This window comes from Trachypithecus francoisi, unplaced genomic scaffold, assembly GCF_009764315.1.
Source record: "Trachypithecus francoisi isolate TF-2019V2 unplaced genomic scaffold, Tfra_2.0 Lachesis_group15, whole genome shotgun sequence".
NCBI classification, from domain to species: domain Eukaryota; kingdom Metazoa; phylum Chordata; class Mammalia; order Primates; family Cercopithecidae; genus Trachypithecus; species Trachypithecus francoisi.
In genome coordinates, this window is record NW_022681460.1 from 21,079,334 (window position 1) to 21,102,115 (window position 22,782).

General features: G+C 40.1%; 1 protein-coding gene across 1 annotated transcript; it reads left to right on the forward strand.

The window, feature by feature from the left end:
• The first annotated feature begins 6,522 nt into the window (after positions 1 to 6,522).
• On the forward strand, positions 6,523 to 20,916 carry GJA1 (gap junction protein alpha 1). Its single transcript, XM_033234432.1, has 2 exons — positions 6,523 to 6,776; positions 18,012 to 20,916. The coding sequence occupies exon 2, from the start codon at positions 18,028 to 18,030 to the stop codon at positions 19,174 to 19,176; it is 1,149 nt and encodes a 382-aa protein (XP_033090323.1). The 5' UTR covers positions 6,523 to 6,776; positions 18,012 to 18,027; the 3' UTR covers positions 19,177 to 20,916.
• Positions 20,917 to 22,782: the final 1,866 nt, after the last annotated feature.

Sequence of the window (22,782 nt, forward strand, 5' to 3'; positions counted from 1 at the left end):
ATAATATTCATTTTATCTGCCCTAAAATAAACATATTGAAATACTTCCTTATTTGTTACATGATCTTCAAAAGATTAAAATTCTTAGCATAAGGCTGGACGTGGTGGTTCACACCTGTAATCCCAGCACTTTTGGAGGCCGAGGCGGGCAAATCACATGAGGTCAGAAGTTGGAGACTACCGTGACCAACATAGTGAAACCCCGGTCTCCACTAAAAACACAAAAATTAGCTAGGTGTGGTGGGACGTGCCTGTAATCCTAGCTACTGGGGAGGCTGAGGCAGGAGAATCGCTTGAACCCAGGAGGTGGAGCTTGCAGTGAGCCGAGATCATGCCATTGCACTCCAGCCTGGACAACAAGAGCAAAACTCCATCTCAAAAAAATATATATATATATTAGCATAAAGAGCCAAATTTTATTTTTAGACTGTCAGTACAAACGACCTGTTATTTCTCTTCCTATAAACAAGACTAATATACATGCAAAATCAAGAGTTGCAGATTCCAAACCTCTAGCCCTGATTCTGATCATTTTTTAAAGTGAATATACTATTGATAGAATTTTTTTTTTTTTTTTTTTTTTGAGAGGGAGTCTCACTCTGTCGCCCAGGCTGGAGTACAGCAGCACAATCTTGGCTCACTGCAACCTCCGCCTCCCAGGTTCAAGCGATTCTCCTGCCTCAGCCTCCTGAGTAGCTGGGACTACAGGCATGCGCCACCACGCCCAGCTAATTTTTGTATTTTTAGTAGAGACAGGGTTTCACCATGTTGGCCAGGATGGTCTCCGTCTCTTGACCGTGTGATGCACCCTCCTTGGCCTTCCAAAGTGCTGGAATTATAGGCGTGAGCCACCAGGCCCGGCCTATATGTTTCTTTTTTAAAGAATCGAACTACTATTCTCTGTTTTCCTATCGTTATTTGCTTTTTCAAAATTCCCTTAAAGAAAACTCAAAGGCTAAAGTTGAATGAAGTTAAACTCTGATATTGGCTTTGTATTAACTGCATAACTAAAAAATGCTAATGTCTACCACAGTCCCTGAGACATAATAAATATTTACTGAATGAATGAATTCACAAGTGATCATAAAAAATTAACCAAGCTTCATTGAAAAGGTAAAATTAAACAAATAAACACGAAATAGTAAATGATTTACCAGTTTCTTCTTGCAATGTTCATTTTCACTCTGCACAGAAGGTGGAGCCAAAGACATATTTATCCACTGGCTGGAATTCTTTCTCATTCAACAAAACAAAGCAAAACAAATTCTTCCCTTTACAAATACCTTTTTGTGTAGTTTGGTTTACAGTAAGATTCGCTTGGAGGTAAACGTGGGCCACAAAAGTGAGCTGAAATTTTACACAGGTCAAATCAATCTTTGATCCTTAAACATTTTTCAAGGATGATAGAATGCTAAGTAAATGGGAAAGATGTTTTCAGTTAAGTTGAATACTTCAGGATTATGAAGCGAATTGACAGACCCCAGAAACTTATCTTTTGAAAAAGGGGTACCAGCACAAGTGATAATATGATGAGAAATCTTCACTGCTCTGAAAGAAATGTAATTGACCAACAGTCACATAAAGAACATATTTTCTGACTAGTTTTATCAATTTGGGTAGAGCATTTCTAAACCTGCAAATTTACGACCTCCAAATTAACTTTTACTTCTTTCTTGCTTTCCGGTAAACATTAGTTAAAATGGAAATTCGGTGCGCGGAAAGGATTATTCTGATGCTAAGGAAAGGAGATCTGTAAGATAATGCCATCTTATTTCATTACAAAATCAACCTAGACCCACCTAGTCTCAGATAGTCTTTCTATTCTTCTACAAATGCCTTGAATTGCCCCAGAGGGATTGCAAATTTTCTAGTTCTTCTTCACTCACTTTCATCTCAGCCAGCTGATAACTTCACCTACTTTGAGAAAATACCTTCAAACCCTAGTTTCATGCAGCCCATACTGTCTGAAAACATTTTCTTTATGTTGCATTCATTCTCTTTTTAAAGGAGTAGCTGTCATTTCAAAGTTAACTACTCCTCCAGAGAACAAGTAATATTTTCCCACAAATAAGCCCACTTATAGCTATTTTAAATACCCTTCCCTTTCCCAGGTGTTACCTTGCCTCTTTTTTCATTCTTTTTGTCTGCATTAAATGAGGAAATCCACCAAGGCAGTGTGTGCGCTGTATTTTTGGTACACTGCCTATATCCCATCTCTTAGTAATTTCATCTGTACCTGTGGCTTCTAATTACAAATCTTGTTGGGTTTTTTTTTTTTTCTTTTTTTTTCAGATCCTCCCACCTCAGCCTTCTGAGTAGTTGGGACTACAGAGGCGTGCCACCACACCTAAATTACCTTTTTATTTGTTGTAGATACAGGGTCTTCCTATGTTGCTCAAGCTGGTCTTGAACTCTTGGGTTCAAACTGTCACCCCACCTCAGCCTCCCAAGTGCTGGGATTACAGAGTTGAACCACTGTGCCTGGCCAATCACAAATCTTATAACAATTTTTCTTTCTTTCTTTTTTTTTTTTTGAGACTGAGTTTCACTCTGTTGCCAAGTTGTAGTGCATTGGTGTGATCTCAGCTCACTGCAACCTCTACCTTTCAGGTTCAAGCAATTCTCGTGCCTCAGCCTCCCAGGAGGCTGGGACTACAGGTGTGTGTGCCACCACGTGTGGCTAATTTTTATATTTTTAGTAGAGATGGGATTTCACCATGTTGCCCAGGCTGGTTTTGAACCCCTGACCTCAGGTGATCTGCCCACCTGGGCCACCCAAAGTGCTGGGATTACAGACATGCGCCACTGTGCCCAGCCATAACAATTTTAAAGTGAACTCCACAGCTCCTGTTTTAAATTGTCAGTCATCTGTCTTTACCTAGATATTTCAGTTATTCATGCCAAAATATTTCAAACAAAACTTTGTATGTCTTTCAGCAGGTCAGTCCCTCCCCCAGCTTCCTTTTTTTTTGTGTTAGTAATATTTTCCCAATCAAAACTCCAAAAATCGGTTTCCACAGCCTCCACTCCCTTGTCTCCCCATTCATCCATCATCAAGTTCTGATAATTCTACCTTCCTTTCCTTTCTTTCTGCTAGTATTGCATTTCAAGTTCCTATAGCTCACTGCTCTTCCATTACAATACTCTTCTTACACGTCTAATCCGGAGTCACCAATTATTTTTGAATGTTTATGCTACTCAGTGAGGTGAAAGTAATCCATCAGAGTTTGTGTGGGATAGGCATTTAAAGGCCTTAAAAATCACTCCATTCATTTCTTAAAATTTCAGAAATTCCTATTTTGAAACAAAGGTAAAAATCCAAAAAAAAAAAAGGAGTTGGTTCTCATATTAAGAAATATTTCTCACAATTCTGAAAAATAACGTACCCTCCATTGTGCCAATAATGTGCCTTTTTCAAAATATATAGCTACATGGATAAAACAGAATCAAAGTCCTGGCAGGTGATTTGGCCTAAAGAAGCCCTGCAGAAGACAGAAGCTGTCAATAGCTGTTTCTAGTTCTCCAAAGAGCAGTGTTGCCTGACCAGCAAATCAGGCTGCATCCATTTCTTCTATATAGACAAGGTCTGGCAATCAGAGAAGACACTGTTCTAGGACGTCAGTGTTTATATTAGATAAATGGCATTGACATTTCTGAGAATACGAGAAAAACATGTTTTTAAAAAAACGGTTCCACAATTTTTGCAAAACATTCCAATGGAGACAAGCTTCTAAGGTCAGATAAGTGAGATACTTTTGAACAATTGTATTATTGATAAAAATATAATTCACCAACACTGCTAGAATATGAGTTATAATATAAGTTGCTATGTGTCATTTAGAGACTCCGTTAGTTGTCCATGAGAGAAAACTGTGGGCCTTTTGCAAAACCTCGTTTCCCTTGCACATGATTACTCATAGCATTGCATTTCAGTGCCATTATCCCAAAAGAAGAGAAGGTTCCTCAGAATGTCTTATCAATGATATTTTGATGAAATCATGTTGAAATCTTGTATCAATGATCATGGAAAAATGATTTTAGAAAGAAAAGACATAGTACGTTCGTGTATTAAAAGAAGTAATTAATCACTGGCTCATGCTACTAGTAATCCTTTTGGCTCAGAAAATGGTTCAGGTGATATCCATGAATAATTTGTTATAAGGAAGTTCTTTAGTTCTATTGCCAATTGGTCACATAGGTAATAGCTTAAAAAGAAAAGAATACTTTAAAAGAATACTTAAACATCAATATCCATCTATAGACCTAACAAAACATAACAGAAATAAACACAATTTTTTTTGCTTTAAAAACCCTATTATAAAACAGTCAATGACAACTTTTCTTTCATGCAACTTATTCTGAATTAGCATCATGGTAATGTTTTTATAATTGTACTTGAAAAATAATTTTATAAAAATAAATTGTTATGTAAATTAAATGAAGCATAGACTTTTTTATAAAGAAGAAATGTGTTTTCTTATGATAAAAAGAATAAATCATTTTCGTGAATGTGTTCTAAGTCCAATGCAATAATTTTTAGTTAAGACAAAGCAATAGATTTATTTAAAGAACAATATAAATACAAGACCAAAACAAACAGTATTTATAGGTTGCTGAACCTGAAGACTCGAAAGTCAGATGACAATTTCTACTTCCAGAAGATTGTTTTTCCCCTTTCTTAATTTAAAGAAAAATGTACTCTTGGAAATAGGAAGCCAACAAGTAAAAACAAAATTGTTCCTTAAAATTGCAACATTTGGGCTAGGTGCAGTGGCTCACGCCTATAATCCCAGCACTTTGAGGAGGCTGAGGCATGATGAGAATCACTTCAAGCCGGAAGGCGGAGGTTGCCATGAGCAGAGATCGCGCCATTGCACTCTAGCTTGGGCAACAAGAGCAAAACTCCGTCTCAGAAAACAACAAAACAAAACAAAATAAAACAAACAAAAACCCTGCAACATTTCAAAAGAAAAGTTTAATTAGGGAATGGTGAAAGTTTAATTAGGGAACGGTGTCTACCAGGATATATTTGGCATCCTTCTTTTTTCTGGTATTTGCATGAGTGAGAAAAGTGTTAGGAATAGGAAGGCCAGATGAGTTTGCTTTGCCTCCAGAGAATACTAGCCAAGAGATTTCCTGTCCAATCTCAGGAGCATCACTGAAGCCTGTTTATGAGTAACTGTCCCACCACAACACTCTGCTATGGCATTTGGGGAGCCCTCAAAGGACCTGCCTGCTCTAAGAATGAGGCCACATGACTCAGGCCATTATAAACCCTAATGCAGAGCCTTGAAGAGGGAGAGCATTGGAAGGAATAGGGAAGCACATAAAGATGGATATGCTCAGTTCTACTGTCATTGGGCAGAAAACTCTCTAGTGGACTTGAGAGGAGGAACTGATTTTAAGGAGGGCTGAATAGTTTGGGAACCTACTTAATGCAACCATAGTCTGTATTTTTAAAATCCTGACACTTCACTACAGATTTGGGTTTTAGTGTCTTGGCATTAACAGGGCTGAAATACAAATTCTTAGTTTTGCCGGGCGCGGTGGCTCAAGCCTGTAATCCCAGCACTTTGGGAGGCCGAGACGGGCGGATCACGAGGTCAGGAGATCGAGACCATCCTGGCTAACACGGTGAAACCCCGTCTCTACTAAAATATACAAAAAATTAGCCGGGCGAGATGGCGGGCGCCTGTAGTCCCAGCTACTCGGGAGGCTGAGGCGAGAGAATGGCGTAAACCCGGGAGGCGGAGCTTGCAGTGAGCTGAGATCCGGCCACTGCACTCCAGCCTGGGCGACAGAGTGAGACTCCGTCTCAAAAAAAAAAAAAAAAAAAAAAAAAAAACAAATTCTTAGTTTTCTGGAGATACGGCAGAGGTCAGATATCAAGATTTCATAGGCAAACAAAACATGCTATATATGTAAAAACTATACACACACACACACACACACAGGCTTTTGCTAAACTGAAAGAAAGTAAAAATTCAAAGCTGTCAAGGGGTGGAAAGGTGGATTGGGTAGGGGCTTTTCTTCCTATATGTCAATTTTTGAAATGTCTCTCTCCCATCCCCGCCATTCCCTGTGTTAATTGTCCTTACTTACATTTAAAGGAAGGGAATTAGATCATCAAGCAGGTCACTCACACCTATCTCTAACTTCACACACCTTGGTCAATGTGAAACAAGCTTGAACTGGTTATATGCTTCCCCACCCTTTTTATTTATTGTAAGCTACCTTAAAAATTTTAGACAATGTTATAATAAAAATATACTCTTTTCCCCCCATTATCCCTGGTCTTCTGGTGAAGCAAGCACTATAATCAATGATTCTTACGTATGAGGAGCAACTCCAAGTAGAGGCATTCATGTCCCTAATGCTATTTTATTTTTCCTCATTAGCAAATTTAAACTACAACTTCATCCTGATCCCCCTCCTGCTCTTTGCCTCTTCTGCCCCCGCCCTTCCACATTCACCAGCCTCCTCTCCACCTCCTCCCAGCCTTTCCCTTTGCCCTCCCCTTTCCTCTAGCCCCTCCTCCCAGTTGAGTCAGTGGCTTGAAACTTTTAAAAGCTCTGTGCTCCAAGTTACAAAAAAGCTTTTACGAGGTATCAGCACTTTTCTTTCATTAGGGGGAAGGCGTGAGGAAAGTATCAAACTGCAGCGGAGTTTTAAACTTTAAATAGACAGGTCTGAGTGCCTGAACTTGCCTTTTCATTTTACTTCATCCTCCAAGGAGTTCAATCACTTGGCGTGACTTCACTTCTTTTAAGAAAAAGAGTAAGTTTTTAAAAAATGAGAACACTTTACCTATTAGTTTCTTTTTCTACAAGTAAAACTTTCCTAAAGTTTTAAAATGTGTTAAATGTAGCTTGGAATTATGATACTGTAAATGGATTGATGGATTTGAAAGTGTTTCTATAGTTTTAAGGTTAAAATTTATTATACTGAATTTATATTTTGAGTGTTAAAAAAGTTTCTATTAACATTGCAACAGGTAAAAAGGTTCAAACCTTTCCGGTTAGAATAAAAGACTAGTTTACTGGATGTTTGGTTTTTCATTTTAGAGTGTAATTTTATTATTATTTTTTTGTAATCAGTAATAGTCTAGGTGCTATCATTTGTTGTGGGGGGGCCGTTAGGCGCCTGGATTGGGGGATTTGACTGACTACATCGCAAAAATCAAAGTGTAAATTTGCTTAGCGTGCTTCCTATAGTATTGTACACTTCATAGAATAAAGTGCTTTTTTCACATGGAAATCTTGATTGATGCCCTATTGCTTTGCAAAGCCAACTTCTTTTGTGACAAAGTGCTTTGTTAAAACATCGTGGTTACTTGACTTCCACGTGGTTCCTTCCTAGAATTTTCTCCGTTAAACAAAAAGGTATAAAATTAAAGAGTATTAATGTTATGTTTTAAAAATCAACAGTAAATTGTTACTTTATATTAGCAGCCGCTATGGAAAGATTTGAGACCGTCGGGAGAGACAGCTTTTACTCGACCACGTTGGCAGTTGAGGAGATGAAATCTCCTAAAGTTTAGGTGGTGGTTAGTTACAGAGCATTAGAGATCAGACGTTTAAAAACGTGTACGCCAGCATGCTTTTCCAAAACCGTCTCCTAAAACAGGAGCTCCTAGAAAGAGCAGGGAAAAAACTTTCTTAAACAGCGCTTTGGGAGCTCCCCCCGCCAACACCCGCCGCCCCGCACCTTCCCTCTGCTCGAACCTGTAACCGAATTCAGAACTCTGGGGCAGTTCTTTGGAGCTGGAGCTCCTAGGGCAAAGATAACGCTAATGCGTTGCTTAAAAGGGTTCAATTTTTTAAATACTTCTATTGGTAACACCCATTATGTTCATCAGAAATGCAACCATGCATTTTTGTGCCCGGTGAGGATTTTCTGGTCTGTGTAAATCTACAGACTAAAATAATTAGTTTAGATTCTTGACGTGACCCTGCGGTGGAAGTATTTGCATCAGTGAATGCTGAAAAGCAAATAAAAATGAAAGCTTTACGGAGGCCGTGGGCCGGACGGGTACAGGGCGCCTCCTGCCATCTTAGTGTCTGCCGGGCTCCTTCCCGCGCCTTCGCTTCCTGAAACAGCGCGGTTTGGGGACGTTTCCCCCAAATCCTCACAAGTCAAACCGAGCGCAGGTCCGAATTCGTCACTGCAAAGGAACCCGGGGTGCGGGGTGGGAGGGATAGGAGGAGAGATGGGCTGGGTGCCAAATGGTAGAGGAACAAATGGTTGATTTAATTAAAGTTGTCAATCTAATTTCCCATCCCTCTCACATCAGCACCCCCTCCTTTTTTTTTTTTTTTTTTTTTTTTCCTTTTTTAACTTGCTGAATTCCACTATCTCCGCGTTGGTAAGAAAACCTGAATACCTTGGGAATTGTGCTTAAATTGCACTTGCAACGCCCCTGGAAGTTCCTGAAACTTCCCGAGAATGAGGCGGGGCGGCGCAAGGGGAAAGGGCAGGGAGGAGAGACCCTCCGGGAGCTGATGACGCGTCCGGGGCAAGTCAGCCTGTTTCGGAGAAGCGCGCCTAGCGGTCGGAGCAGCGCTGCGCCCACCCTGCCCCTTCAGTGACCCAGCCTGCCTCTGCTGGGGGTTTCTGATAACGCTCATCGATAAGCTCTCCTTGTTCCCCAAGGCGTGCTTCTCTTTCTCTCCAGGTACAAAATAGAGGTGGGAAGGGGAGAGCTATACAATGTTGTAAAAAGAAGCGTGGCTTTATTTGGAAGTCGATTGAATTTCTTTTGCTTCCCCGACCAGGTTAGTAACGACAAGGAAGATACTGAATCTTGCCCTCCGAAAATTGGGCGCATTTGAACTCGGTGAATAGTGTCCCTGTGAGGAAGCCTAATATTTACTTTTGTGCAAGGATAGCTGGAAATTAAAGCGGCTAGTAATGCAGAGATTTCATTAAGCTAGCGCGTCTCCCCGCCCACCCTACCCCCCACCGCCAGGAATGAAATAGGCCTGTTAGACAGAAAACACCTTTGGGAGAAGAGTAATTACTTCTAGGTAGGCCGAATTGCCTGGAAATTATAGCAAGCAGAGGCAGTACATTCGGTTCCTTCCTGGCGATGTTGATTCTATATTATTGTTCCCCCAGTGTGGGGGTGTTTTGTACTTCCCAAAGTCAGGGTGGACTGGTTACCTGTCCTCTGCTGAGAAAATGCAGTGGTAGTGCTTGGCTCTACTTTCTTCACTGTTTAAACATGTTCCACATTTTTCTAATGCCTTCTGAGGATTCTAACCCCAGCCACCGAGTTTCTCACCCCTGGCGACTGTGATACCTGCAGTGCTCTCACTCTCCTTGGGAAACATGGTTCCAAAGATGCTCAGCAGGAGGCAGATTAAAGGCTATGCTTTCAGATACTGAAGGTTGCTTTGTTACTTAGATGTTTCCATTTCCTGCATAGATAAGGGGGGAAAACACGGGGTGCATTCTTTCTTTTCTTTTCTCTACATCCAGGGGTGTAGTTTGGTTTGAGCCTTTATATACGATACCCGCAGGGAAGGGAATGATGGGACAGTCACCAGTGATTAATATCTTCCACTCCGCCTTTCCTGTTGTTCTGACTTATCTTCAGGATTCTCAGTTATTTGAAGAGATGTGTGGGAACTTATCCGCACACACCAGTTCAGCTCTGGAGAGAAAAAGTAATTATCTAGTGTTTATTATTAATGTAATATTCCATATGGATAATTCAAGTTTTAAAAATCTCCAGAGCATCTCTTCCATGGGAGATTAACATTTTTATAATTCTTAGCATAATTGCCTAAATTCTCCATCTTAAAGTTACCCTTTAACTATGTATGTACAGTTTCTTTTACCAAATTTCAAACTGTGGTTAGCTCTTTTTTAAAAAAATATATCAATGGCTTATACAATTTCATAAATTTCACATTCCAATTTTCCTATGCTTTTAAAATAATATTTTAAGAAAAATGTATATTTATCATCTGCTGGGCTTGATGTCTCATGCCCGTAATCCTAGCCCTTTGAGAGGCTGAGGTGGGAGGATCGCTTGAGGCCGGGAGTTTAAAACCAGCCTGAACAACATAGCAAAACCCCATCTCTATAAAAATTTTTTTTAAAAAGAAAATGTATGTTTGTCAATCATTTCTTAGTTGCTGTTTTTCTAAAGAAAAGATGAAAAATTTAAAAACTAACGCTATATATATACAGGTCTTTTAAAGAGTAAGAACCAAACTTTACTGAGCTGTTACTAAGAGCTTCACAGGCATGAGTTATTTATTAAACTCTCATTGAAAAAAATAGACTGTCTTAATCAATACACTTGTGAGGGCCGGCCCTAAGGATGTCTTTATATGATTATAAAATAACAAAGCTATTCACTAAGAATAGTCACTTTGGAGGTGGAAGTAAGAGTAGGGGCAGAGGAAACGCCAAGGACTGATAGAAATATATTAAGTTACATCACAATTGAAGAACATGGCTTTTAGCCTGCAGCTTCTGACTTAGGGTTTTCTCTCTGGTAGCCCTAAATTGATCTTGAAAAACTTGTTTTGGGGGAGAATTGAGTAGTAGCTGTTGAACTAGGGAGGGGATTGTCTTTTATGGGATGCACCATCCTCTCTTTGGATGGAATTCCTCACACCTCAATCTCCACCTCCTCTCATTAAGTGGATGCTAATGTAAGTTGAGTGATGGGGAGGGGTAAGAGCTGGGGAAATAAAGGCTTCTTGGTGTTTTTTTGTTGTCCTCCCCTCTGCCCCCAAAATAAGCAGTTCACAACATCAAATACCTACACAAATGTGCAATTCTTTATAAATAGATGTTTACATACAGTAAGTTTGATACACTACAGTTAGGCCATCTAGGTATAAATAAGGAAGTAAAGGTTGGGTATTATCTGATGAACTGGGAATCATGGTACTTCATTCTAATCACTTTACTGCCTGCATAGACTCAGACTGTAAAGATGTTATATTAACCAGGGTTATTAACAGCTGCTGCTCTTCTGCTTCAAAGCCCTAGCCTTCCCCGGTATTTATCATTCTTGAAATATACACCATTTTAGGCCGGGCGCGGTGGCTCAAGCCTGTAATCCCAGCACTTTGGGAGGCCGAGACGGGCGGATCACGAGGTCAGGAGATCGAGACCATCCTGGCTAATACGGTGAAACCCCGTCTCTGCTAAAAATACAAAAAACTAGCCGGGCGACGAGGCGGGCGCCTGTAGTCCCAGCTACTCGGGAGGCTGAGACAGGAGAATGGTGTGAACCCGGGAGGCGGAGCTTGCAGTGAGCTGAGAGCCGGCCACTGCACTCCAGCCTGGGTGGCAGAGCAAGACTCCGTCTCAAAAAAAAAAAAAAAGAAATATACACGATTTTAAACGGGCTATTTCTTCTTGTAATAATGTCCTTGGCTACAATAAAATTGTGTGGTGCAGTCGGAGTTAGAATATCATAGAACTAGGGGACAACTACACAGTTGTGTTATTTCTTTATTTTGTTGTTTTGTTTTTTAAATCTTAACCTGCAACAACCTAACAGTGAACTGAATGTACAACCATGATACCTGATGCAGTTCTACAAGAATCCTAACCCTCATTAGGATCTCATTTAACAAATTCAAGAAGCTCTTTGTTAAAAAGCCTTTTTTCTCTTTTTTTTTTTTTTTTAAGCCAGTCAAATTTAGCAGTGGGGGTTGTAAAGAGCCTTTTTTCTTAATTTAGCTCTATTGCCTGCTCAGGAATCATTTGAAGCATGTTTCAACAAACAGCTCTCTGTTTCAGAAATTGTTACTTGAAAATTTAACAGTATGAGAATGTGAGATGATGACAATACTTTTGTACTGTGAAGTCTCCTTTTTAATTAATTTGAAACTTTAGAAAGTTGAGATACATAACTACAATTAAGAGAATCCCAAAGAGACAGTAAAAAACAAACAAACAAAAACTGTTTGGTTTTTTGTACAGTATCTTTTTATTTTTTGTGGAAGCCCCATTTAATTCCATCTAATTCTTTTCTTTCTTTCTTTTTTTTTTTTTTTTTTTTCTTTTTTTTTTTGGAGACGGAGTTTCACTCTGTCACCGAGGCTGGAGTGCAGTGGTGCAATCTCGCTCACTGCAGCCTCCACCTCCCAGGTTCATGTCATTCTCCTGCCTCAGCCTCCCAAGTAGCTGAGATTACAGGCACCCGCCACCATGCCTGGCTACTTTTTTGTATTTTTAGTAGAGACGGGATTTCACTATGTCAGTCAGGCTGATCTCAAACTCTTGACCTCAGATGTTCCTCCCACTTTGGCCTCCCAACGTGCTGGGATTACAGGTGTGAGCCACCACGCCTGGCCACATCTCTTACTCTTTTAAGCACTGGGGATACAGCAGTGAACAAAGTAAACTCCCTCATATAGCTCACATTTGAGTTGAGGAAGGTAAATAATAAATCCTTCTCATGGAAGGAGGTACATAATAATCAGGCAAATATTTACTATATCAAGTAGAGATAAAGTGTATTAAAAGAATAATTTTTTAAAAACCAGGGCAAAGGGAATAGGAAATGACAGGACTGGGGAAAGAATGTTGCTATGTCATACTTGGTGGTCAGGAAAGTTGGCTGATGAGGTGAGACCTGAAACAAGTGAGGATGTGAGCTGTGTGGATAGAGCAGAGCTCATGAAACCAAACTGATTGTTTGTTTATTTTCTCAAGATTGACTGATTACTCGGAGTATAGGTTGGCGATCAGGGTGACCAGGCTAATGACATGAAATCTAGCAAACTGATGATGGCTGAGGTCAAGCTAAGGGTGACTGTTTTAAGTGTGAAGGAATAGGCAACTGAGTTCACTCAGTGACATTACTGGAGGGGCAGAGGATATTGCAAAAGTGAAATAAAACATTAGAAGGGTTTGCATTTGAGTTTTGGGGCATGAATATTTTTGGGTGCTAGTACATTAGACACACATGATTTCCCTTTCCTCCCCAAAAAATCCATTAAATAATTTTATCGGGAACTTCCATAGACATCTCCTTATGTAGGTTTAGACTCTGATTTTATTCTTTCAGATATTAATGACCTTCACCTTCTCTTTTCTCTCAATCATAAAAAGATGCTGGATATCAAATTTCACTTTAGTTTTCAATAATCCTATTTACCTTTATTTAAGTCTCCACTCTCAACTCATTACATTTCTCTTCTTTTTTTTTTTTTTTTTTTTTTTTTTTTCTGAGACGGAGTCTCGCTCTGTCGCCCGGGCTGGAGTGCAGTGGCCGGTTCTCAGCTCACTGCTAGTTCCGCCTCCCGGGTTTATGCCATTCTCCTGCCTCAGCCTCCGAGTAGCTGGGACTACAGGAGCCCGCCACCACGGCCGGCTGGTTTTTTGTATTTTTTAGTAGATACGGGGTTTCACCGTGTTAGCCAGGATGGTCTCAATCTCCTGACCTCGTGATCCGCCCGTCTCGGCCTCCCAAAGTGCTGGGATTACAGGCATGAACCACCGCGCCCGGCCTACATTTCTCTTCTTGAGAAAAACATTTAAACTTGAAAGTAAAATACTTAATTCTAATAACTATTAGGATATTAATGGCATGGAAAGACTTCACTGAAACTTCGGCACAGTGATTTGTTTCTAAGGCTCTAGCAAAAGGCATAGTCAAATGTAATTTAAAATCAAAGCTTTATTTTATTTTTTTAATTAATTAATTTTTTTTTTTTGAGGCAGTCTTGCTCTGTCTCCCAGGCTGGGGTGCAGTGGCGCCATCTCAGCTCACTGAAAGCTCCGCCTCCCGGGTTCACGCCATTCTCCTGCCTCAACCTCCTGAGTAGCTGGGACTACAGGCGCCCGCCACCACACCCGGCTAATTTTTTGTATTTTTTCAGTAGAGACTGGTTTCACCTTGTTAGCCAGGATGGTCTCAATCTCCTGACCTCATGATCCGCCTGCCTCAGCCTCCTAAAGTGCTGGGATTACAGGCATGAGCCACTGAGCCCGGCCCCAAAGCTTTATTTTTAAGAGATTTCATTTGAATTAAAGAATCTTCCTAGGCCCCACCTCGCGCCCCACTTAGTGCCTGTAGCTTTGGATATCCATCCAGTCTAGGGGGACATGACGAGCCATGGAAATGTAATCTAACATGGTACATAGACGGCAAAAAGTGTGGTCCAGCTGCTAAGACTCTGCTCTTAACGAGAACTTTGCACAACTCCTTTTAGACCTTGGTCTACATGTGAAACACCAACTCAGTATCTTAGCAGTGAAGGCATGAATATATGTGATATGTCCAGCTGCACTGGTCTTCTCATGTATCAAATAAAAAATATACCTGTCTCCTCCTGGTGAATAAAAGTGCAGTTTATAGTCTGTAGATCAATGCCAAGGATTCTGTAAACATAAATATGCCCTTTTATTAGAAAAGGATGTTAACGTATCATACAAGGTTTGGAAAAGCGAAGATACCAAATCAGTTTGGGAAGGGTGCAGCAGGGAGGAAAAACCAGTTGCCAAAATTCGATTCATGGCAAAGTGAGCAACCACCAAAAAAAAAAGGAACAATTTTTATTACCTCTTTTTGGTCAGCTGTCACATTAAATATTATTTGATGGTCTCTATGATAGTGCTAACCGACAGGTAGCTACATGTTACAGGATACTCGGTATCCAATTTGATAATTCATATCTTATTAAGATGAAAGAGTAGAACTCATTAAGGCAAATGGCAACTGCATGGGTGCTTAAAGAAAAGACAACTTTGCAATTAAGTTGCTAGTGTATTAAAAAAGAACTACTACCTAAACAGCTGCCTGATGACCTAGTTCACATACTATGGAACTGTGGAGTATTTTTGTAGAATCTCGAAATTATATGAAAGTTATGTGTCATACGATTTTTTAAAATAGAATGTAAATAAACTTAGTGATGAATTACTATAAGCATCTACACAATCCTATTTTACTTTGAGTAATGATGAAATCCTAGCTAAAATAACTTCTGTTGTGCCTGGTCATATTTCTAGATATGATAGGTTTGTCTTCAGCGCTATCATTGCATGAATGTGATGAGATGTATGCAAACAGTTTATCCTTTTATACTTGATTGTTTTTTGCTATTTTTCCCCTAGCAATCGAAATATCTGAGCAAAAGCAGATGACACTGGCGAAATATTGTAATTTTTTACAAACAGAATTAGGGCCAATTTTACACATCACCACATAGAAACTGTCTATTGATACAGCTCCAAAAATTCTGTTTGTTTGACCCTTATGGACTGTACTTCTTCATTTCCAGTCTAGTATTTTCTGCTAAATTACAGGGGTTTTTTTTGTTTTTTTTTCCTTTCACATTCTCTCACCATCAAACTGTCCATCATGGCTAAATTACTCCCTCACTTCAAGCCTTTCCTTAGCTATTTAACTGTCTTTGTCAGCCTTTCAAGCCTTTGTTCTTATTTGACTGCTGTTTTCATACATCAATTTTACTTTCTAACTTGTCACTTCAGAATCTAAAATGACCCTTCCAAAGTAGAAGGGAAGCTCCCTTTTTTATGACCACTGGGGAAGCCTTATTTCTGTGGCCTTCGCACCCACTCTCCACTCTTATTCAGCATTCTTTGGCACCAGTCCCTGGGCTGTCATCAAAGGTACCCATGGTATCTAATTTAGATAGCTGGTGCATAGTTTAGCTTGATGGCTCAGCCATCTCTTATTTGTTCGGCCCAGGAAATCCCAGGTCAGGCGCCCATTTCATTTTTTCTTATTCTCTATGGCCAGGAGACACAGTCATTAGACAGAAATGTAATGTTGCTTGCTGGGGAAGAAGATTCCCCTGATAATTTCATTTACTTCCTACAAGGAGATACAGCTCATAGTTCAACTCCAGATGAGAAACTCCTTTATATTCAGATAGTGAACATATTTCTAAGAAGCCTAAATAACCCTACCTTTGGTTACACTATTTAGAATTCATTACTATGCTCCTGCAAAGTCTTAGCTTTGCTTGTTTTTAATTATTAAACGATCTGACTAATTCGTCCTTTTCTAAACCCTCCAATTACTGCTGTCTGCTGAAAATTAGCTTATATTCCCTATACCTGCCACATCACGTTACTTACTTCTTCCCAGCTTTCAGCCCTGGCTAAGGTTGTGTATATTAAAGCATGCAAGCATTTCTAGCTTTAGTGCAGCCTTACTATACTTTTAAAACCGGTGTGAGGCATTGAAAAGACTTGGCCTGGGTATTGTGAATCTTCTGCTGGCTCTATCTATAGCTAAATATTTCCTATACCCTGAGAACCTCAATTTTTGTCAGCTAAATGGATAATCAGGAATTAGAGCACAAATTGAACTAGATAACTTTGGGGATTCTTATTGGTTTCTACTGACTTAGATCTTTTTCTTTTTACTAAGACGGAGTCTCTCCTTGTCGCCCAGGTTGGAGTGCAGTGGCGTAATTTCTGCAACTGGGTTCAAGCAATTCTCTTGCCTCAGCCTCCCGAGTAGCTGGGACTACAGGAGCGTGGCACCATGGTTGGCTAATTTCTTGTATTTTTTGTAGAGATGGGGTTTCACCATGTTAGCCAGGATGGTCTCAATCTCCTGACCTCGTGATCCGCCTGCCTCCCTAAGTGCTTATAGGCCTGAGTGGATTATAGACGTGAGCCACCATACCCGGCCAGATCTTTTCTTATCCTCAGTAATGGAGAAGTCATAGGCTTTAGATAGCTAGATATTGATAATAAGTTAAATTTGATGTATAACCTGAGGGTCCAAAGCCCAGTAAGGGAATTTTAAAGTATATAACAATGAAAAGATGAAAACCAATCTTTTCTGGCTGGAGAAAACACTCTGAAGTAGGTTTTCTTTGTTTTTAAATAAGGTTGTAAGTGGTATTGAGACAAAATGAACTTTTTACTTGAAGTGTGATGTGTATTTAGTCTTTGTTTTTGAAAGTAGGTTACTACATATGATGACACATTGTAGCAAAAGAGTATATTCCCATATAGCCTACTTTCTCTCTGGACAGAAGACTGACTTCTGAGCTACATAAGTCACTGCTTAAGAAAAAAACAGTCACCATTGCTTGGGAGGCTAAGGCAGGAGGATTGCTTGAGCCCAGGAGCCTGGGCAACATAGTGAAATTCTGTCTCTAAAAAAAAGAAACAGAAAAGTGTAAATGACCATAATATAGAGTATGCGCAAATTACACTTGAAAAATCTTTCCAGAGGCTTGGCACAGTGACCCACACCTGTAAAACCAGCACTTTGAGAGTCTAAGGTAGGCAGATCACCTGAAGTCAGGAGTTGGAGACCAGCCTGACCAACATGGAGAAACCGTATCTCTACTAAAAATACAAAATTAGCCAGGCGTGATGGCGCATGCCTGTAATCCCAGCTACTCAGGAGGCTGAGGCAGGACACTCGCTGGAACCTAAGAGGAGGAGGTTGCGGGGAGCTGAGATCATGCCATTGCACTCCAGCCTGGGCAACACGAGTGAAACTCCATCTCAAAAAAAAAAAAAAAAAAAAAACTTTCAGAGTGAAATTAGTAATAAAATGATATATAATAGCATTAAAGTTTTGGGAAGAAGGTTATGTATGTGTTCATAGGTGTTCTCACCTGTATTCTTAGATAGCTATGCTTTGAATAACACATCAGGATTTTGCTTGGCAAACACAGACCTACCAGGCAAATTGTCCTCATTTATCAGACAAATAAAATGAGCAGAGGCCTAGCACAGATGGCTTCTCAAGTCACACAGCAAGGCAGTGGTTGAGCAAGCGATACATCTTCCCAGGTTAAAGATTGCAACTCACCATCTGTTGCTTCTAAGACTTACTTTACCTCAACAAAACAAAACACGTGTTAGATCTTTACTTCGTTGGGGAAAATGGGGCAAGAAGAGTTTGCACTTGGTTTTTTGTGAAAGAATGTTAGAAATATATGAAACGTGTAGTATTTTGACTATCAGCTGAAAGGTACTAAATGTTAAACTAGTAATTTGCAATCTGTGATCCTTGAATTGTCTTTTTGTTTCTTTCAGGTGGTGCCCAGGCAACATGGGTGACTGGAGCGCCTTAGGCAAACTCCTTGACAAGGTTCAAGCCTACTCAACTGCTGGAGGGAAGGTGTGGCTGTCAGTACTTTTCATTTTCCGAATCCTGCTACTGGGGACAGCGGTTGAGTCAGCCTGGGGAGATGAGCAGTCTGCCTTTCGTTGTAACACTCAACAACCTGGTTGTGAAAACGTCTGCTATGACAAGTCTTTCCCAATCTCTCATGTGCGCTTCTGGGTCCTGCAGATCATATTTGTGTCTGTACCCACACTCTTGTACCTGGCTCATGTGTTCTATGTGATGCGAAAGGAAGAGAAACTGAACAAGAAAGAGGAGGAACTCAAGGTTGCCCAAACAGATGGTGTCAATGTGGACATGCACTTGAAGCAGATTGAGATAAAGAAGTTCAAGTATGGTATTGAAGAGCATGGTAAGGTGAAAATGCGAGGGGGGTTGCTGCGGACCTACATCATCAGTATCCTCTTCAAGTCTATCTTTGAGGTGGCCTTCTTGCTGATCCAGTGGTACATCTATGGATTCAGCCTGAGTGCTGTTTACACTTGCAAAAGAGATCCCTGCCCACATCAGGTGGACTGTTTCCTCTCTCGCCCCACGGAGAAAACCATCTTCATCATCTTCATGCTGGTGGTGTCCTTGGTGTCCCTGGCCTTGAATATCATTGAACTCTTCTATGTTTTCTTCAAGGGCGTTAAGGATCGGGTTAAGGGAAAGAGCGACCCTTACCATGCGACCAGTGGCGCACTGAGCCCCACCAAAGACTGTGGGTCTCAAAAATATGCTTATTTCAATGGCTGCTCCTCACCAACTGCTCCCCTCTCGCCTATGTCTCCTCCTGGGTACAAGCTGGTTACTGGCGACAGAAACAATTCTTCTTGCCGCAATTACAACAAGCAAGCAAGTGAGCAAAACTGGGCTAATTACAGTGCTGAACAAAATCGAATGGGGCAGGCGGGAAGCACCATCTCTAACTCCCATGCACAGCCTTTTGATTTCCCTGATGATAACCAGAATTCTAAAAAACTAGCTGCTGGACATGAACTACAGCCACTAGCCATTGTGGACCAGCGACCTTCAAGCAGAGCCAGCAGTCGTGCCAGCAGCAGACCTCGGCCTGATGACCTGGAGATCTAGATAGAAGCTTGAAAGCATCAAGATTCCACTCAATTGTGGAGAAGAAAAAAGGTGCTGTAGAAAGTGCACCAGGTGTTAATTTTGATCCAGTGGAGGTGGTACTCAACAGCCTTATTCATGAGGCTTAGAAAACACAAAGACATTAGAATACCTAGGTTCATTGGGGGTGTCAGGGGTAGATGGGTGGAGAGGGAGGGGATAAGAGAGGTGCATGTTGGTATTTAAAGTAGTGGATTCAAAGAACTTAGATTTTATAAATAAGAGTTCCTTTAGGTGATACATAGATAAGGGCTTTTTCTCCCCGCAAACACCCCTAAGAATGGTTCTGTGTATGTGAATGAGTGGGTGGTAATCGTGGCTAAATATTGTTTTACCAAGAAACTGAAATAATTCTGGCCAGGAATAAATACTTCCTGAACCTCTTACGTCTTTTCAACAGGAAAAAGACAGAGGATTGTCCTTAAGTCCCTGCTAAAACATTCCATTGTTAAAATTTGCACTTTGAAGGTAAGCTTTCTAGGCCTGACCCTCCAGGTGTCAATGGACTTGTGCTACTATTTTTTCTATTCTTGGTATCAGTTTAAAATTCAGACAAGGCCCACAGAATAAGATTTTCCATGCATTTGCAAATCTCAGCGTTATACGTATATTCTTTTTCCATCCACTTGCACCATATCATTACCATCACTTTTTCATCATTCCTCAGCTACTACTCACATTCATTTAATGGTTTCTGTAATAAACATTTTTAAGACAGTTGGGATATCACTTAACTTTTTTTTTAAGCTAGAGTCAGGGAATCAAGCCATGCTTAATATTTAACAATCACTTGTATGTGTGTGGAAGAGCTTCTTTTGTTTGTCATGTATTGATTGGTACAAGCAGATACAGTATAAACTCACAAGCACAGATTTGAAAATAATGCACATACAGTGTTCAAATTTGAACCTTTCTCATGGATTTTTGTGGTGTGGGCCAATATGGTGTTTACATTATATAATTCCTGCTGTGGCAAGTAAAGCACACTTTGTTTTTCTCCTAAAATGTTTTTCCCTGTGTATCCTATTATGGATACTCGTTTTGTTAATTATGATTCTTTATTTTCTCTCTTTATTTTAGGATATAGCAGTAATGCTATTACTGAAATGAATGATTTCCTTTTTCTGAAATGTAATCATTGATGCTTGAATGATAGAATTTTAGTACTGTAAACAAGCTTTAGTCATTAATGTGAGAGACTTAGAAAAAATGCTTAGAGTGGACTATTAAATGTGCCTAAATGAATTTTGCAGTAACTGGCATTCTTGGGTTTGCCCTACTTAATACACAGTAATTCAAAACTTGTATTCTATTATGAGTTTGACAGTCTTTTGGAGTGACCAGCAACTTTGATGTTTGCACTAAGATTTTATTTGGAAGCAAGAGAGGTTGAAAGAAGATTCAGTAGTACGCATGTAACTAATTTATTTGAACTATATGCTGAAGACATCTACCAGTTTCTCCAAATGCCTTCTTTAAAACTCATCACAGACGATTGGTGAAAATGCTGAGTATGACACTTCTTGCATGTCAGCTACATAAACAGTTTTGTACAATGAAAATTACTAATTTGTTTGACATTCCGTGTTAAACTACAGTCATGTTTCAGCTTCATTGCATGTAATGTAGACCTAGTCCATCAGATCATGTGTTCTGGAGAGTGTTCTTTATTCAATAAAGTTTTAATTTAGTATGAAGATAGCCACTATATTCCGTGTGATTTGTTTCCCCTGCCGAGACGTAGTCTTGCCCTGTTACCCAGGCTGGAGTGCAGTGCCGCGATCTTGGCTCATTGCAACCCCTGCCTTCCAGGTTCAAGCAATTCTCCTGCCTCACCTTCCCGAATAGCTGGCATTACAGGCACCCGCCACTGTACCTGACTAATTTTCGTAATTTTAGTAGGGGTGGGGTTTCACCACGTTGGCCAGGCTGGTCTGGGACTCCTGACCTCGTGATCCACCCACCTCGGCCTCCCAAAATGTTGGGATTACAGGAGTGAGCCACCGTGCCTGGACTATATTTAAAACTAATTGATGGCATATTTTAGATTAAACACATTTATACTGGTTATCAGAACTTAAGCAAATAACGTCGCGTTTTCAGGGACAATATTTATCATTAGCTCTGTTCAGTGCAACATTAATTGTAAACATTTTTGGATATCTATTGAACCAAAAGGAAGATAAAATGTTAAATTTGAAATATATCTTTAATGGGATGTGTGATAGAGTTTAAAATAAGGAAATATTGAGCTTGTAATCCCAGCACTTTGGGAGTCCAAGGTGGGTGGATCACCTGATGTTGGGAGTTCCAGATCAGCCTGACCAACATGGAGAAACCCTGTCTACTAAAAATACAAAAATAGCTGGATGTGGCGGCATATGCCTATAATCCCAGCTACTCAGGAGGCGGAGGTTGCAGTGAGCTGAGATCGCCCCATTGCACTCCAGCACGGGCAACAAGGGAGAAACTCCATCTAAAAAAAAAAGAAAAACATTGAGTAATTTAGTAGATTAGACATGACACGAGTAAGCACAAAATCTTAATGATGGTGAAATTTTAAAGCTGGAAAGGCTGAAGAAACAAGAATAAATAAGAAGGGGTCAGTTTGAGTGTAGTTACATGAAGCAGCAAAAGAATAAAATTTATTTCAGTCCACAATATTGTAAAAATACAAAAAACAAGATTTAAAAAATTCATGATACCCAAGAAAAAAATCAACCATTCAAAGGGAGTAGAACAATTCTGGGCAATTGATTATATTGTAGTTTTAAATATAAAATGTTAACACTTTAAATCACACTTCAAGGATTTTTTCTATTATAACTTACTAAAGTTATTTACACGAAGATTTATTACCTACCACAAAGCAAACTGCTGAGTTACTGGAGCATAAAAACATCAGTAATTTAGGCTGGGCGTGGTGGCTCAAGCCTGTAATCCCAGCACTTTGGGAGGCCAAGGTGGGCGGATCACAAGGTCAGGAGGTCGAGACCATCCTGACTAACACAGTGAACGTCCATCTCTACTAAAAATCCAAAAAAAAAAAAAAGATTAGCCGGGCATGGTGGCAGGCGCCTGTAGTCCCAGCTACTAGGGAGGCTGAGGCAGGAGAATGGCGTGAACCCAGGAGGCGGAGCTTGCAGTGAGCCAAGATCGCGCCACTGCACTCCAACCTGGGCAACAGAGCAAGACTCCGTCTCAAAAAGTAATAATTAGTTTGGCTCAGTTGCTTCTCTATTATTTGTTTTTGGATGAAAAAAGGTTGTGTCATTTGTCTAAAGTCAAAGGATTGTCTAAAAGCCAGTTTCTCATTCAATTTGATATAATTAGGAGGGTGAATACTTCTTCAAGTACTATTACTTGAGTGATTAAGAATTATATGGAAGAGGCAAATATTCTGCACTCGCCTCCCACTATGTGTCTGTGCATGTTTGCATTTAATATGGGGAATAGACATGATTTGAGTGTATGTGTGTATTCATATAGGGTAAGATGTGGATGGACAAATGATCACACAATGAAGTGGTAGGGCAGAAGTATAAAATAAATTTCTGATGCTTGTGT